The 17,153-nt window shown below is 45.4% G+C and overlaps 1 protein-coding gene across 1 annotated transcript; it reads left to right on the forward strand.

The window, feature by feature from the left end:
- The first annotated feature begins 5,152 nt into the window (after positions 1 to 5,152).
- HSPA2 (heat shock protein family A (Hsp70) member 2) lies at positions 5,153 to 7,549 on the forward strand. Its single transcript, XM_065636003.1, has one exon. The coding sequence runs from the start codon at positions 5,255 to 5,257 to the stop codon at positions 7,157 to 7,159; it is 1,905 nt and encodes a 634-aa protein (XP_065492075.1). The 5' UTR covers positions 5,153 to 5,254; the 3' UTR covers positions 7,160 to 7,549.
- The last annotated feature ends 9,604 nt before the right edge of the window (positions 7,550 to 17,153 follow it).

A 17,153-nucleotide genomic window follows, 5' to 3' on the forward strand; every position in this document is an offset into this window, starting at 1 on the left:
TGTGTGTGTGTGAGGAAAGGGACAGTGGGGCACAAAAGGTGCTGAAGAGCCATCAGCTGCCCTATTGCAAGCTCTGGATCTCATTTGGGGGAGGGGGCAAGGGAAGGGGTGTGTGAGCCGATGTGTTATTTTGGTTCAAATTCTGAAAATGAGTCTGCAACAACATGCCGTTGCAAATAAAGGTAAAAACTGAATGGTCTAAACTGGAGTATAATCTGCTCCTTCGGAACTGCTAAGGTGTGAGCTTGTAACGTCTCCAGTTTTGAACACAGCACTTGAAAAACAAGATAGAAGTTGCTTGCAGAGAATCCAGGAGAAAGCAATGAGAATGTCTGGAAACTGAGAAAACTTTGCCTTTGAGCACAGATTGAATGATTTTAGGTCATCTTACAGAAGAGATGGTAGCGGGGAAGCACAATTTTCATATATATAAAAGCTGGTTGCAAAGAAAAATGGAATAAGGTATTTTTCTCATATCCACAATCGATGGGAATAGAAATAATTGCCTTAAATTGCAAGAAAGGAGATTTTGGTTAGACACAAAATGAGACTAAATGACCTATTGAGGTCCTTTTCTGATATGATTTTATTTTTGCTTGCAAACTATCTGGTTTAAAGTCCCTTATTTATTAGTGTCAGTAGAGCTGGCACTGGCTGCAAGAAAAGGAAACTGCAGTTATAGGAAAGTAAAGAACTGACTGCCTAAAATACACAGCACACCAGTTTATCTAGTTAGCACTAGTGATACTAACCTCAGCTTTTAATCATGCCTCAGCAAACTGTCAGAAGTCTATGTAAATAAATGCACTTGAAAACCACTTAATTATTCCTCGAAATATCAAGCATTAGTTTAATCAGTGCTGACAACTTCCATGATTTTATTGAGTCTAATCAATCTGAGGCAGTCTGGTTTTAGTTGTGAGATGGTATAATCAGCTATTTTATTTATTTTTAAAAAATAGCTCTACAAATTACATGGAAAATCCTAAAAGTGTAATCTGAGCATATGCTAAAGATTAAAAAGCAAGAAGGTGCACAAAGCCACATGTGTTTTTTAAGTTTATAATTATAAACTAGGTTTATAATTTTAAGAGATCTGACTCATGATTTTTGAACTTCTGGTTTGGCAATACCAAATTACTGCGCCCTATATTCTGCTATTCTGAACATTTCCATATTACTGATTGTGCATTTGCATAATTTGCTGAAACACGTTATCCTGATTTGCAGAACTTTATTTTGTTATTCATAATAACAAAGGGATGCTTATTAAAAAGATCATGTATTGTGGCCGCTTTTCAAATAACAGGGAGCGTCTGAGTGCAAAAAGTGGAAGTATATAAAAACAAAGTAACACCAAAAAGTTACATAGTTTCTCCCACATGCGCTACGATTGTTAACAGCACCTTGTCAAAAGATCTGTTGTCATTTCACACACTGGCAGTTCTTGTCTGAATTCCAATTACTAGACATATATTCACAAATATAAATAAGATGAAGAATTTCAGTGATGAAAAGGTATTATTTGTTCTTAGAATAGTTGTTGCTTAGACTTTTCTGAACAGATTGCTGTATTATAAAATAATTAATTTACCCTCACCAATACAATCTGATTTATGCAATTTGCTGCATAGTTTTACTAGGGAAATGGATCCCAGAATTTAAGGTCTAAGGTCTTCTGATCATCAAACCTGAACAGACCATTTCAACTTCATCATTGTAATGATCCAAGTGGCTGATGTCTGACTGAACTGTAAACTCGTGTTCACTCGTATTTTTATACTACATTGCCTTATGAAATATGTGGGGGAAGAAATCTTCCTTCTATCGAGATAAAGATAAGGGTTGAGTTCCCAGTTCTGCTCCAGATACTGAGCTCTTGCTTCACTGAAGAAATCTAAATATCATCTTCAGTTCTGGCTGGGTGGTGTAATGGAGAATATCCTACAGCATGTTACATAAGGCTGCCCAACAGGAGACGTGGGATTATCGGTCCAAAACACAAATAAATAGATCAGAAAGAGGCCTGCTACTGTCAGAAGTGCCAACTTGCTGTTCTGGAAGTTACTCTGAAGTATGGCTTACAAATTCAGGTTGAGGGAATAAGAGCGAATGTCTTGTTAAAGGGAAAACCAGAGTTGTGCCAAGGCCCTCACCATAAAGCTCACTCTTTAATTTCTGAACCAGTCGGTTTGGCTCACCTAGAACATGACTGCGTATGAAGCAACATAAAAGAAAATCATGTGGCTCTTCCCATATGAGAGGATGACTGCATAGATGAGCTAGTTCACAAATTGTGCTGCAAGTCTTAGAGAACTGCTGACAAAAAGCAGGCTCGTAATAGCTCTGCTGAGGAGAGAGAATAAGTCTAATGAGGTTTTAGAGGTGGCTCCCTCTGGTTAGGCTGAACATCAGTAAAAGATGAGAGATTATGGCAGAAACACAATGTGAACTTCTGATTAGGAGCAAAAGCTTAAAAAGCAGCTCAGACCTATACATATTGCTGTGCAAGAAGAAAACAGCACTTGCATGCTCAACTGGAATGGAAATACTTCTGCAACACGCTAAATATTTGGTAGCTTGAGTCTGCAGACCTTTTGATTTTTGCTGAGAACGGCCACGAGTGTGTAATTTATACCATTACCACTAAAATGGCATGCTCATACCTTCCTCCAAGATCTTTTCCCAAAATTTACTACAGCAAAACAACAATTCAAATGATGAAATAAATACAACTGAGGGAGTAATATCAGGGTAAGCAGCAATCCAGTCAATGCAAACACCTCTTTAGCAGGTTATCGGCACATCCGGGTATCAGCACAACCATACCAGGGCCTTACTAGTTATTGGGCCAAGGAAACCCCAAACAAGTTTTGTCTGGAGTTGTAAATATTTTGTGCCTGGGCTGATAAAAATATATGACTAAAAGCGTTGGGCCAAATTAATGAAACGTCACTTCTAAATTTGATAAAACCTTTTTGATTACAGATACACTTAGATGAGATATCAAATTAATTTTGCTGCAAAGGCTTATTGTGTTGATCAATTTTGTTGTGTTATTTCTTAGTCTATTTGTTTTCTCCATCTCTTGTTTCCATACATACATTTTTGAGGAAGGAATCTTCCTTTTACTCTGAAATAACAGGGTCTGAGTTTGTACTGCAGCTACCAAAACAGGGTTCTTGTGCATGACTAGTGCTCCTAAGGGACAACCCTCGCAAGAATACAAATAATAAATAACATCAACACTTTTGCTGAAACCGAATTTATCAACCAACTCTCTTTGTATTGCTCTGGCATTTCTCCCTGCTCCATATGATACAATCAACTGAATGAAGTAGCAGTGAATTACAGGAAGAGATAGTTCAGTGATGAATCAGCCACTGGTCTAACTACAAGAGAAACCGACACCCTTCCCATCAAAGAAATATGCATACGGTATATACAGAACAGCTCCTGGCGGCAGCGGGGAGAGCTGACGGTTTCCATTTTCCATTGACTTCTTTCCGATTTCTCCAAGGTCAGAACCCGTGTGAAAAAGGTCTGGGATCTGTAGAAGAATAACAGTTATTTAAGCATGTACAATATTTACCATCAGAAATTGAAGCTCTTCCATCTCAAAACTACAGACACACATACTGCACAAAAGGGGTGGAATCCTCATGTCCTGTAAAAAGGCTTTGGAAAATATACTAATTGAAACAAGGGAGGTTTTGAATGGAAATTAAAGCGATCTGTAATAACAGCATGAACACAAATCGGCCTGGGAAAAGCTGTAACACATTTTCTGTGAGGGCTGCTGTAGCATAATGCTGAAGGCTGGGGACAAAACTAATGAAAGACGATTTAAACATACAGTGTATTTAATCTTTCTCTCACATAACACGGGTGGTCTATGGGCAGCAGACTTTCAGCCACACTTTTAAAGTAGCTGTCGAAAAGGAGCTACTCGCTAAGCCTCCAAGGAAAAAAATATCTCAGTATTTTGCTGTCCTTACTACAACTGGAATACTTTGAAGTATTTGTCTCAAAGTAAGGAGGAATAATTTGAAGGAGCCGCAGCAGATTTTCATGTTTAATATATTTCCATCAAAGCGCTTGCCTAGCTCCGCGTTAATAGCTTCGTAGCTTTCGCTAAATTTAGGCGTGACGACATTTTACATTAGCACAACAGAGAAAAATTTTGGAGGCGTTTCAAGAATGGTCACCGGGCAGAAAACAGGCGGCACCAGAGCTCCCCAAACCCCGACTTCGGGAGGGGAAAGCCGGGCGCCGTTCCCTGCCGCCCCACCGCGGGTTCCCGCCGCTCGGGGCGGCTGCTGAGGGCGGCGGGGAGCGGGGGGCTGTCAGCCCGCCAAGTTCAGCCGAAATAAGGCTAAAAACGGCCTTCGCGGCCGCGGGGCTCTCCCTCTGCCACAGCGGGGCGGTGCGAAGCCGCCCCCGCTGCGGAGGGTTTTCCTCAGGGGGTCGCGGCGGCGGCAGGTTGGCCCTGAAGAGACTGGGGGAGGCTGGAAGGAAAGGGGGCGGGAAGGGGGGGGTTCGTGTGCGTTACGAGTTGAATTTCTGCCGCCTTGCGACCAAATAAGGGTAAATTCCCCAGCAGCTGGCGGGCGGCTGGGGGATGACACGCAGCGCCCGGCTGAACTTTCAGGAATCACAAACACTGCAGCGGCCCCGCTGCCCGCCCCCGCACCCCCCGCGCCCCTCAGGGGGAGACGGAACCGGGGGAGGAGAGAGGGGCGCGCCACCCAGCCCCTCCCGCCGCGGCGAACCCCGCCCCGATCGGGGCTGCCCGATCGCCATTGGATAACGCTGACGTCAATCCCCGAACGTCTACTGGAACTTTCCAGCAGCGTTTCGGGGAGGGGGCGGGGCGAATGCGAAACGCGAGCGCTGATTGGGCGGGGGAGGTGGCGCAGACGGCAAGCCGAGACGGCTCGAGAAAAACCCAGGAAGAAGTATGGCCTGGCCGCCGTGCAGAGGGGAGGGTTGGGCTTGACGGGTGGGCGCCACGCTTCTGATTGGCTAGAAGCTTGGGGGCGGGCGCTCCTCGGCGACTCACGGACGCGATTGGTCAGTGGTTGGTAGGCGGGCGTCTAGATTGGCCAGCAGGGTTCTGGCAGGTTCCAGAAGACGGCTGAGCGGGCTATAAAGCGGGCGGGAGCGGCGCCGTCCCGGCACATCGCGCCGCGGTGGGAGCGAGAGCGGGCGGCGGGTTATCGAGTGAGGAGCCGAGTGGAGAAAACCCGTCATCATGTCTGGCAAAGGGCCGGCGATCGGCATCGACCTGGGCACCACGTACTCCTGCGTGGGTGTCTTCCAGCACGGCAAAGTGGAGATCATCGCCAACGACCAGGGCAACCGCACCACGCCCAGCTATGTGGCCTTCACTGATACCGAGCGCCTCATCGGGGATGCTGCCAAGAACCAGGTGGCGATGAACCCCACCAACACCATCTTTGATGCCAAGCGTCTCATCGGCCGCAAGTATGACGACCCCACGGTGCAGGCCGACATGAAGCACTGGCCCTTCCGTGTGGTGAACGAGGGCGGCAAGCCCAAGGTGCAGGTGGAGTACAAGGGCGAGATGAAGACCTTCTTCCCAGAGGAGATCAGCTCCATGGTGCTTACCAAGATGAAGGAGATTGCGGAGGCCTATCTGGGGCGCAAGGTACAGAATGCTGTCATCACAGTGCCTGCTTACTTCAATGACTCCCAGCGCCAGGCCACCAAAGATGCTGGCACCATCACTGGCCTTAACGTGATGCGTATTATCAACGAGCCCACAGCAGCTGCTATAGCCTATGGCTTGGACAAGAAAGGTACCCGGGCTGGTGAGAAGAATGTGCTCATCTTTGACTTGGGAGGGGGCACTTTTGATGTGTCCATCCTTACCATTGAGGATGGCATCTTTGAGGTGAAGTCCACAGCTGGTGACACCCATCTGGGTGGGGAGGACTTTGACAACCGCATGGTGAACCATTTTGTGGAAGAATTCAAGCGTAAGCACAAGCGTGACATTGCTGGCAACAAGCGAGCAGTGAGGCGGCTGCGTACGGCTTGTGAGAGGGCGAAGCGCACCCTCAGCTCTTCCACACAAGCTAGCATTGAGATTGACTCCCTCTACGAGGGCATCGACTTCTACACCTCCATTACTCGTGCCCGCTTTGAGGAGCTCAATGCCGATCTCTTCCGTGGCACCCTGGAGCCAGTGGAGAAGGCCCTGCGTGATGCCAAGCTAGACAAAGGCCAGATCCAGGAGATCGTGCTGGTGGGTGGCTCCACTCGTATCCCCAAGATCCAAAAGCTGCTACAGGACTTCTTCAATGGCAAAGAGCTCAACAAGAGCATCAACCCTGATGAGGCTGTTGCTTATGGCGCTGCTGTACAAGCTGCTATCCTTATGGGAGACAAGTCTGAGAACGTGCAGGATCTGCTCCTGTTGGATGTCACTCCTCTGTCCCTGGGCATCGAGACAGCTGGGGGAGTGATGACAGCTCTCATCAAGCGCAACACCACCATTCCCACCAAACAAACCCAGACCTTCACCACCTACTCAGACAACCAGAGCAGCGTCCTGGTCCAGGTGTATGAGGGTGAGAGGGCTATGACGAAAGACAACAACTTGCTGGGCAAGTTTGACCTAACGGGCATCCCCCCAGCACCCCGTGGGGTCCCCCAGATCGAGGTTACTTTTGACATCGATGCCAACGGGATCCTGAACGTCAGCGCCGTGGACAAGAGCACGGGTAAGGAGAACAAGATCACCATCACCAATGACAAGGGTCGCCTTAGCAAGGATGACATCGACCGTATGGTGCAAGAAGCAGAGAAATACAAAGCGGAGGATGAAGCCAACCGAGATCGGGTGTCAGCCAAGAACTCCCTCGAGTCCTACACGTACAACATGAAGCAGACGGTGGAGGACGAAAAACTGAAGGGAAAGATCAGTGACCAGGACAAGCAGAAAGTGCTCGACAAGTGCCGGGAGGTGGTTTCTTGGCTTGATCGCAACCAGATGGCTGAGAAGGAAGAATATGAGCACAAGCAGAAAGAGCTGGAGAAACTCTGCAACCCGATCGTCACAAAATTGTACCAGGGAGCTGGAGGGGCCGGGGCAGGTGGCTCCGGTGGCCCAACCATCGAAGAAGTAGATTAAAGAGGACTGGAGTATAGACTGGTTTATGGACAGTCACTGCATTCTTTGCTTTGTATTTTTTTTTTTCTAACGTTTAAGGAAAACGTCCTTGCCGATAACAGAGTTTATTCTGTTGGGTGTGTATAAAGGCAGATCTGTCAGCTTGATTTTGATAACAGGGAAGGCACGTCCTGCTTTATAAGGTTAGTAATAGACAAGTTTTGTTAATTCAGATACAGCTGTTTGTACTCTGGATGTTTGTCTCTATTCAACTGTCTCTTCTAAAGTAACCACTCGACTGTTGCAGTTGACAAGTTTCAATTTATGCATGAAAATCTTTACAGATTAAAAAAAACTGCCACATTTGGCTTCTGGAAGTTTTGGTAATAAATAAAACATTTAAAGCATAAACCTATCCTCCTCTCTGTGAAGGGGTAGTAGTGGGGTGGGGGGGGGGGGCGGGGAATGAGGAAAACTTCCCTTGCACTGTCTGTGGCCCCCAAGCTCTGTTTTATTTCTCCCAGGGTGGGTGCCTGTGGCTGGTGGGTGCTACCGCTGGCACGGTGGCTGGGGAAAAGTTTCCCTGAGCTGGGGGTGTTTGTTTTGGGGCAGGACCTGCTCTTTGTCCAAAACTCATGGCTTGGGCTCTGGTGCCCAGTCCAACCGCTCCGGTGGTGGAAACGTGTGTGAGGGGGGGTTGTCGTGTTCATGTCACTGAAATAAAACAGTGGGGAAATAAGCACAACAAAAACAGTCCTGCTTGGCAGGCGGCTGGGCTCAATAAAATAGACTGGTTGTGGCCAGCTATATGAACTGCCGAGTTATTCTTGGGTTGCTAGGGTGCAAGCTGAGCTTTCAATATTTTACTGAATGTGTTGGTTTTCCTCTCCTAAGAGATCTAAGGTACAGCTGCCAAGGTCCCCGAGAGCCGGGAGTGCTGAGTGAGGAGCTGGGGTGCTGAACTTGATAGAACAGGCAAAATTTGTAGCACTTAAACTTGTCTGGTTTTACTATATACCATCTCCAGAACTCTTAATTTGTTCCGGAGGGCAAAAAAGCGCAGAGTTTAGAGTCCGAGGAGCTGCAGATTAATTAGCTCTAATGGAGGAGGCTGATGACATGCACTTTTTGGACGGGCTTGTCCTTTAAGGGAAAAAACCGCAGAGCAGTGGGCAGCTGAAGGAACCGTCCGCTGTGTTGTTGTTTGGTTGTTAGTAAGTGGGAGTGTTGGTGAGAGAAAAGCAGGGCAGGCGCTGCCCTCCTGCCTCTCCGTCCTGCAAAGAACTTCCATGACATTCCTTAAGCTTGTAGGTGATGTATATTAAAAAAAAAAACCCTATAAAAATATTCTGTGGTGAGAGGACAGACAAAAAGAAACTTGTTTAGTATTTAATAATCAGTGGAGATATCAGACTCTGGTTTACTACATGAATTTCTTTCGGCTGGTTTGCCCGGGGAATGGGAGGCTTGTAAAAAGCCTGTTTGATCAGCTGTTGTTGCGAATGATTCAAAACCACTGCAAGTTTATTGAACTGTTCGTAAGTAAGTGGTGGTGCCATCACAAGGAGATGGGAGAAGTGAGTTACAGCAACCTCAGAGCCTGCTGGGGGCTCCCCTGAAATCTGGGGTGGCTGGAATCAGGCTGGGTGCTGTTGGTGTTCTGCCCACAGCATCTTCCTGGCTATCAGCTGCTTGATTTCCAGGCTGAAATGTATGTTGGACCCCTGAGAAAGAGAAGATAACCATGACTAAGTTTTTTTTTCTCCTTGGAACTAATAGGTAAATATGTTTATGAATATCAGTAGATTATCTGTAAGTGAAAAGTTGTTGCTGCAAAGTGTAATATTTTGGCAGAAACACTCTTCCTAATAAAAATCCCACTACCATGGGACGACCATAAGGATTAGGCAGCACCCTGGTCAAATGTTCTTTTATTAAGTGACTGGTAATTGCCCTTGCCACATAGTTTCCTTTACGTTTCAGCCCTTGATGTGAATTCCTTCAGCATTGCTTCCCAGTTATAAAGCACTTTTTTGTTGTTGTTGTTTTCCCCAAACATATGTTAAAGTGTGTTGTACAGATAATGTAGCCAGACGTGTGCAGCAGTTTGTCACACGCTTGTGCCGTCATCTGTCCTTTCCCCCACCTCAGCTGCTGCTGCTCTGTGCCTGTTTCAGCAGTGGGGCAGAAGTGGGGTACCAGTCCAGATGGTTAAAATACCCCAGGGGCTGAGGACATGAACAGGTTAACACTGGAGTAGTTGTATTTTTTTTTTCCTAGGAAAGGGATATGTATTTATTTATTTTTTTTTTTTTTAGTATGGACACACATAGACTGTGTGTGGGATATGTAAAGAACAAGAAACTTCTGCTGACTTAGAGGACTGGAAAATATTTGAAGTCTCAAGGTGCAAAGTAGCCTTTAAAATATGTGAACAACCCCCCAAAATGCAAGAGGCAGAAAACTTGAAGGGCTTGGAGCTAGATTCCTTGCATTCATTCGCTTAGTTTATAAAACAAAGAATAACTTCACATTGTTTTTCAGTATTTTGTACGTACTTTAGAGCAAAACTCTGATCCTGTTTAAATTAGTGGAAACTTGCCACTGACTCCAGTGGGTCTACATATTTCCCCCCAGTTTCTTAAAGAAATAAAGTAAATGTCAGAGGGAAAAATGCTGCTGCTTGTTTTAAAATAGGTGTATTTGGTGTGTGCATGTAGTTCTGGGGAGCAGTTACACGTTTCAAATTAATTTGGCAAAGCCAGGAAAATAATCTTGTCTAAAATCTGGAGTTTCGTTGCTTCCCCACTCAGCGTCTCTCCTCCTTTCCACTGTCCTGACTCACAGGGAAAGCCATCTCCTTCTGTCAAAATCCTGGGCCTGGGCTCCTGAGCTTTGCTTATTCTTAAAACAGTGCTGCGTGAAAGACCAAGCCCATAAGAAGGATATAAAGTGCTTATGACCTCGTAGCACTTATATAACTACAGTGTTAATTTTTGATAGCTCCTTGTATTTGCCGATTGAGTTTATATGAACGGTACTGTTTTATACAGAGGAACGCCCGTGACATTAATACTGGATAATTTAATCACCCAAATTAAAACCATTAAGCACCTTGGCACCTCACTCATGGTGCAGCAACGCAAAGCAATCCCTCCCATGTGCAATGCAGGTCGCCCTGCAATTCTGACCGTCGCTTTGCAGCGGAGAGGGAAGAGCCTAAAAAAGACAAAGCCGAAAGCATGACTGAAATAACGTGCCATGTGAGAGCCCTCGGAGGGAGCTGAGGACAAGAGAGCTGTCTGAGGGCAACCCGCTCAGGAGCTGGAAAGCTGAGATGTGCTCGGACCGGCCGTGTCCACCAAGCCAGCCCCTGAACCTCCAGAGTGTCTATTTGAAGTTCTGCACAGAGGACTTAGCAGACAGGCTGCAGCCCTTGTGATACCATCTTAAAGGCAGGAATGAATATATCCTGGCAGCCTTCCTTTTATCTCTCAGGAGACACTGTGTAGAGCCCTGCAGGCTGGGCAGCCTTTCTCCTGGGAGCTGCCTGCCGTGTATTTGAAAGGTTCTCCTTGAAGGTTTGGGACACTGTGGGGTGCAGCCAAGGGGAGATGGCTCTGAAGGAGATGTGGCATTTCAGGACTGCACCATAAATTTTGTCTTCCCGATTGTGAGCCACTCCCATACGTGCCAGGAACAGGGAGAAAAGGGAAAAATTTTAAGGGAATTCGCATTTCCAGTCTTGGCAGTTACTTGGTTAAATGCAAAGCATCATGTTATAAAGCATGCATGCACTTACACCCAGCATGCATATGTAATTTTAAAGTTCCTTTTTTCAGCCTTGTCAGTGCATTGCAATGTAATAGCATTTCAAGCTCTACTTATTTAAAAGGTGTTCCACATTTCTCCTCCTTTGCCCTGTGCCTGGCATGTGTTGCCCTTACTGTGTCCCTTTAGAAAGTGCACGGTGGTCTAATCTCTACCAACCTCAGGGACACTGTACCTTGGCACATGGGAATCCTGTGATATTAAACCAACAAAGCATGTGGATGCTCTTACAGCAGCAAAATTATGTTCTGTAGTTGTTCATCACAGGAAAGTTATCACCCCTCCCTACCCCAAAGCGAAACAAGTTATTCTAGTAAAGCTTCTTTAGCACACCTATGTGGGTCAGGTATCACATCTCTCCACCACTCTCATCCACGTATTTATGCAGGCAGAAGCCTGTAGCACAGACCTGCCTCTAAAGTAGATTTTGCTTGCAGCAGCATGGTGATTATATAGTTGGGCAGGCCAGCATTTCCAGATGCAACAACATATTTCGCTTCCACACATGAAACAGCAGTATTAAAAACCCCTGATCCACCCTTGCATGACCAATTTGCCTTTACTCTCTCCTGCATCAATAGGGTGGAGACATGGGCAAGCCGGTTCCTCTTGCCATCCCAGTAACAGTACCAGACAGCAATTTTAGAGAGGGGATACTCTTCCCTATAAGAACCAATTCCTTTTTTCCTAGTCTTTCTTTTAAGGAAAATCAAGAGCAGTACAGGAAATTTTTGTTCCTTTTCCATTACTGCAGATACTCTCTCCCACCATTCAGGAGCTGGTTTAGTGTGTTGACCTGTGCAAAAGTTGTCGGATCACTGTTGCATCCTGAACCAAGAAGTGTGAGGTCGTTCTTGCTTGTGCTTAGGTAGCAGTTAGCAACACCTGTCCCCTGTCTCTTGGAGAAGTTCAAAATATCACTGCTCCAAATTATTGCAGGTCAGCAGTTAAAAATCTATTTTAAAAACACTTCCAGAAGTGCCAGTGCTATGTATTTAAGGCAGGACTCTATAGAAAACCCCATGGGTTTAGGGGTCTTGGTTGCCTTGCTGTTCACTGGCAAGCATCATGAAATACTTTCTGTCAGTCCTCTGTTAAGAGCTGCTGCACGGTTGAGCTGACAGTCTAGCAATCACATGTCATAGCTGAAAGCAGCATTTCTTTTTGCCAGGTTGTATCTAAAAACATAAACATTTCTTTCAAAACCACGTTTATTTCTCGTTTGGCAGACTCCCTGTTTTCCTGCAGACCTCACTCACAACAGATTTGCAGATGTACTAACACAGCCTGGTTAAAGACAACTGATGCTACCGAGTCCTTAGGCCTATCCTCAGCACTACAGGTCGAAGATAACTAAACTAAAAATTCTAATAAGCTAAAAAGTGTAATGAACTAAAAACTAAAAATAAATTATCTGCAGTAATTACCTTCAAAGTTCACACAGTTGAATAGTCATCTTGTCTATAGTACATCTATATTACATTTTCACTTTTTTTTTTCCCTAATTCTGTAGCAGGAAGACAGTTATTATATCCTACAGAAGAACTAGAAACTAGGCTATGACATTTTTGTTAAGCTCCATAGATTTCTGAGCACCTCAGAATACAGAATCAAAATTAAAAAATTGAAAATACCTATTGAGTGTGAGGGTTTCATTTAAATACTTCTTCCTTTCTGTTAGAGGCATGTTAATAACAAAAGGTTGATTGTTAGGAGCACAAGGCAAATGCCTAGCTGCATGAAAATAGCTGACAACTGCTGATGTTCAGTAATCTCATCTGATAAAACCAGGCAGAGGGAGTGATTGCAGGAGGATTTCAGTAAAAGAATGTGCAGCTGGTTTTTCTGGCTTTCCAAAAGCAGCCTAGGTTCCCGTAAGCAGCGCTGGGCAACCATCGCCTCCTGATTTCCCTGAAACCTTCTGTCTGGACTCAGGAGCTAATTCCGCCTTTGCCTATCAAACACTTCTAGCTAGTTTGCCTCTGTGGATGTAGTCGCCACCAAACGTGGCAGGTAGCCAGGTCACAGGGCTCTGAGTTTGGGGCAAGGCTGGTGCTGGCGTCCCAGGAAGGCGAGGATGTGAGGTGGATATCTCTCCAGAAGTTACAACGCAGTTGTTGTGGCAGGTGCGCACCTCCATGATGAGATTCCGGAGCTTACAATAGAGCAGTTGATGGCTCTTCAGCATCTTTTGTGCCTCACTGTCCCTGTCCTCACACACACACACCTTGGTCGGTGCCAAAACTCACATCCCCCCACCTCAGGGCACGGTGACTCCTCACATTCAGCTCCCCCTGGCTTGGGGGGCAGGAGGGGCAGGACCCTTGGTCAATAGACAGGGTCCTCAGCCAAGGAGGTACCCAGGCCCGGAGAAGCTGGGAAGCTTCTGGACCAGCTCGTAATGACCACAGCCAGATCTGACCAGGCTATAAAACGGGGTACCACCAAAGATCCCCTATGGGTGATCTTCTGGGAGCAGTGGGTCTATGAACAGAGCCCTCCTCTGAGATCAGGGACACCATCTAAGGAGACTTCCCAGGTGTCCTCAGCTTCTCCTCGGTGAGGGATTTTATTCTGGATATATCCTTGAGTGAGCCCTTGCCCACCCCAGGCAAGTGATTATTTTCTTCTGGATACCCTTGAGTGAAAAAGGCCTCTTGTTTTTGTGAGTGAATGCATGCATGCTGTGGATCCTCGTTCTCATGCAGTCGTATGGTTCCAATATCCCCAAGTGGTACATAGAACCTGCAGTTTATTAAATGTTGCTGGAGTGCTGAATAATTTTGGATAAACCCCGTTTCTAGTTGGTTCTCCGTTAAACAGTTCTAGTTAGGATAAAGTCTGTTTGGAGCTTATGTCCTGCCTAAATTGATTTCAGGGGTGTCTCTGCCTCTGTGACTCTATTTAACCACGCTTCGTTTTGGATGATCCAAGGAATGGGACTGAAATGCAGCAGTGTTGGTATGTGAAAACAGTGTAAATTGCCAAAAACAAGGAATCAGAACCTTCAATTTTGCACAAATCTGAAGGGAAAACCCACACCAGTGTTCATAGTATTAGACATGAGGATATTATTTATTCCATTCATATAGCATGATCCTGTTTTTAATGAGCAGGCAGCAGCACTCAGCAGGTAAATGGTGTAGACGTGGACTAAGTATTAGCTACTGTGAAACTGAATTCTGTACTTGTATGTCTAACACAAACAGTAGTGAGCACACACAGAGTCTAATATTCCCAGAGAAACCAGGGCTGACATTTAACTGGCCCTGGGAAGAGAGGAGGAAATTAATACGGTGGGTATGGAAGACAGAGACTTGACATAGCAAGAAGAAACAAGAGGCAGCAAAGAGCTGAATGACTGGACGGTGAGTCAGTGATATTTTTGTTGAGTTTATGCATGTGTTTACTTTTTGGGTGTGATATCCAAACTAAACATTAGATATGCTTAAAGAATGGATACATATACATACTGTTGAGTGTTCTCAGCTACTGGGACGCACACGGACACACAAACACCACAAGCAACAAGAAGCCTATTAAGGCTGCAAGGTCAGTTGTTCAGAATTATGACCATCAGAGCAAGCCTATTTCTTCTGTCTTTATGCTTATACATCATAACCCAGTTTTTAATTACACAGTAACAGAGTTGTTTTATTTTTGTTCTTCTGTAGGGCACCTGCCTCAGTTACTCTAAGAAAGTAATATTTCCCAGTTCAATGTCCAGCCCCAGACCTGGAAAAGAATTCCCACTTAGAACGTTACCTGTGGAGCTCATCACCATCACATCTTGAGTGCTTCATAACATTAACCATTTAGTTTTCACCCCTGAGGTGTGTATAATTCCCACAGAAAGAAGGTGATAAAAGAAATCAGGAGAAGCCAAACACCATCTGTCTATCACGAGGTCTTCCACTGGGAATGCTACGGAACCGTTTATTCGGACAGATTAGTATTATACACTTCTTGGACTGTTCAAAGTAGAGTTCCCATTGGCTTCAGTCACCGCTGTGGATACCAAGTCCTGCATTTTAGACTTCCATGAAGCCAGGCTGTTTGCTCAGAAAGCAAAAAGCATGCAAATCACAGTCATTAGGGTTGAGTGTGGGCTGGAGTGATTTGCCTGGTATTCTGTGACTGAAGCCCATGTGGAAATTGATTTCCCACGTAACCTTCAACTGCTTCAACCATTACTCCTTAATTTCACTTCTTGTAATTTTCTGGCTCACTCATAGCTTCCAAGTCTTGCAATAGCTGAAGGGATCCAACAGACAATAATTTCCTTTGCCACACAATGCCAAGCTTTTATTATTATTTTTTTTTTTCCAGACTGATACCCATTTGTGCCATCAGCACGGGTAGGATGTTTGGTGCCCACCTCCGCACCCTTAGCTCATGAAATACCTGGGCTGAGCTGATCTCTTCCAGCAAGCACTTGGTTAAAGGTGGTACTGTGCTGCATCTGGGTACCCCAAGTCTCCTGCCCTGGTGACTCAGACAGCCTCAGTGTTCCCTCTAACACTGTTGTCTATCCTGGCCTCTGTGCTTGGCCAGAGCCAATTCTGTCTCACTCTCCACAAATCTCTCCCAGATTTGTCTTCATTTTCCCCTAGATCACCTGTCTGCACTTATTCCCAGGCCTTGCCTGCCGGCCCAGCCAGCTCTGTCTTCAGCTCTCAGTCACAGTCTTCACATCCACAGTTTTTCTCCCTGTAGGTAGTTATCAGTCTTAGTTTCTCCCCATCTTTTTTTCTGGGCTTTTTATGCCTGTTTGCTCCCAACTCTAGTGCAGCCGAAGGTTTGTCTCCCCTGCCTCCTGCACCATGAACACTAACATAGGTAGCCCCGAGTATCTGCAACATGTCCTTTACTTTTGCCAGTTCTTTTGGCACAACTTTTACTGGAGCCAAGATAGGCCGTTGGTCTCCTGAGGCTGATGGCAGCCTCTGTAAAATGAGTTGATGAACCATAGGTTCCATACCTCCCCCTTCCCCCTGACGGGGAACCTATTTCTATAGTGCTGCCTGGCTGCTGTGGGTGAGATCTGAGGTCGTTCCCAATCCTGCTTCTCTCATCCTCTTAAATATGTAACTTGGCTGCCAAGTCATAGATATGTACTTGGCAGCCGGCAATAGCAACTGGAAACACAACATACACAATATGATTGTCAAAAAAAAAAAAAGTTGGCTGTAGAGAACAGAGACAGAGCTGAATTTTCAGGGTGATTTGAGATTCTTGCTTAGCTGTCCATGGACTGATTGTGTTTGCTTGAATAAATCTTTAAAGAGTACCTACAGGAGAAAGGATGCAGTGCTTGGAAGGCTATGGAAATGGGGAGAAGTTAGGGGCAGGTTGTTATATGGAATTTTTCTTTTCCCAATTTGTGTTGTCCGTTTCTTCTTCCATGTGGTCATGAGCATCTCAGTGTTGCTTTCAGGAGTATTTTCTCAAGTTAGAAACTATTGCAAAAACAGATGATGCCATCTTTAAGAGCTGAAAGCATAGGAAATGTTCCTTCTGTCTTACTGAACTGACCTGCCTTAAAGTCTTAGGTCAGGTGTTTTCGTCTTTTCAAAGTACATACTGGCCTAGTGCAGCTACACTAGCAACATTTTTCCATATTGTGGCTGTTTTTCACCTTATAGCTGACCTGGTCTCTTGAGAGGTGTGGTCCTCCTCCCCGTCCCCTTATCTTTACCTGCATCTCTGCTGGCCCTTCTCTGACTGCACCATAAGCTGATGTAAAATGCTAACTCAACAGAAAGCTCCTGATTTATTTTTTCTGGATCACTATTTTTGACAGTTTAAGGAGCTTGCTGTGGGGAACGGAGAAGATAAAGAATCAACACAAAGATAAATGATGGGAAAACTTTGATGGGAGCAAGAATGCCTCTTCCATCAACGACTAGCTATTAGGCTGGCTTAGCTGTAACGTGAAACCTCACCCTTCACGGGGGTTTGACTTGTATCGGCAGAAAGTGCTTTTGTCGATGTAATTTGTACCAGTTTTGGGTGCAATCTAAGCAGTACCAGTTACACGTGACACTGATCCACTGTGAATGACTAGTATGAGAGATTTTCCACTTGCAAAAACAACACTTCATGGTATCTCAAAGGTCAAAATCCCTCACTCAAAATCAGGCCCTTAGGCAAATTATTTCCAGGAGCAACTTGCAAATCTTGA

The sequence above is a fragment of the Caloenas nicobarica genome, chromosome 5 (genome assembly GCF_036013445.1).
Source record: "Caloenas nicobarica isolate bCalNic1 chromosome 5, bCalNic1.hap1, whole genome shotgun sequence".
NCBI classification, from domain to species: domain Eukaryota; kingdom Metazoa; phylum Chordata; class Aves; order Columbiformes; family Columbidae; genus Caloenas; species Caloenas nicobarica.

Bases quoted from the DNA above. Each gene is read 5' to 3' on its own strand.
- HSPA2 (XM_065636003.1), top strand. From the start codon at position 5,255: ATGTCTGGCAAAGGGCCGGCGATCGGCATCGACCTGGGCACCACGTAC.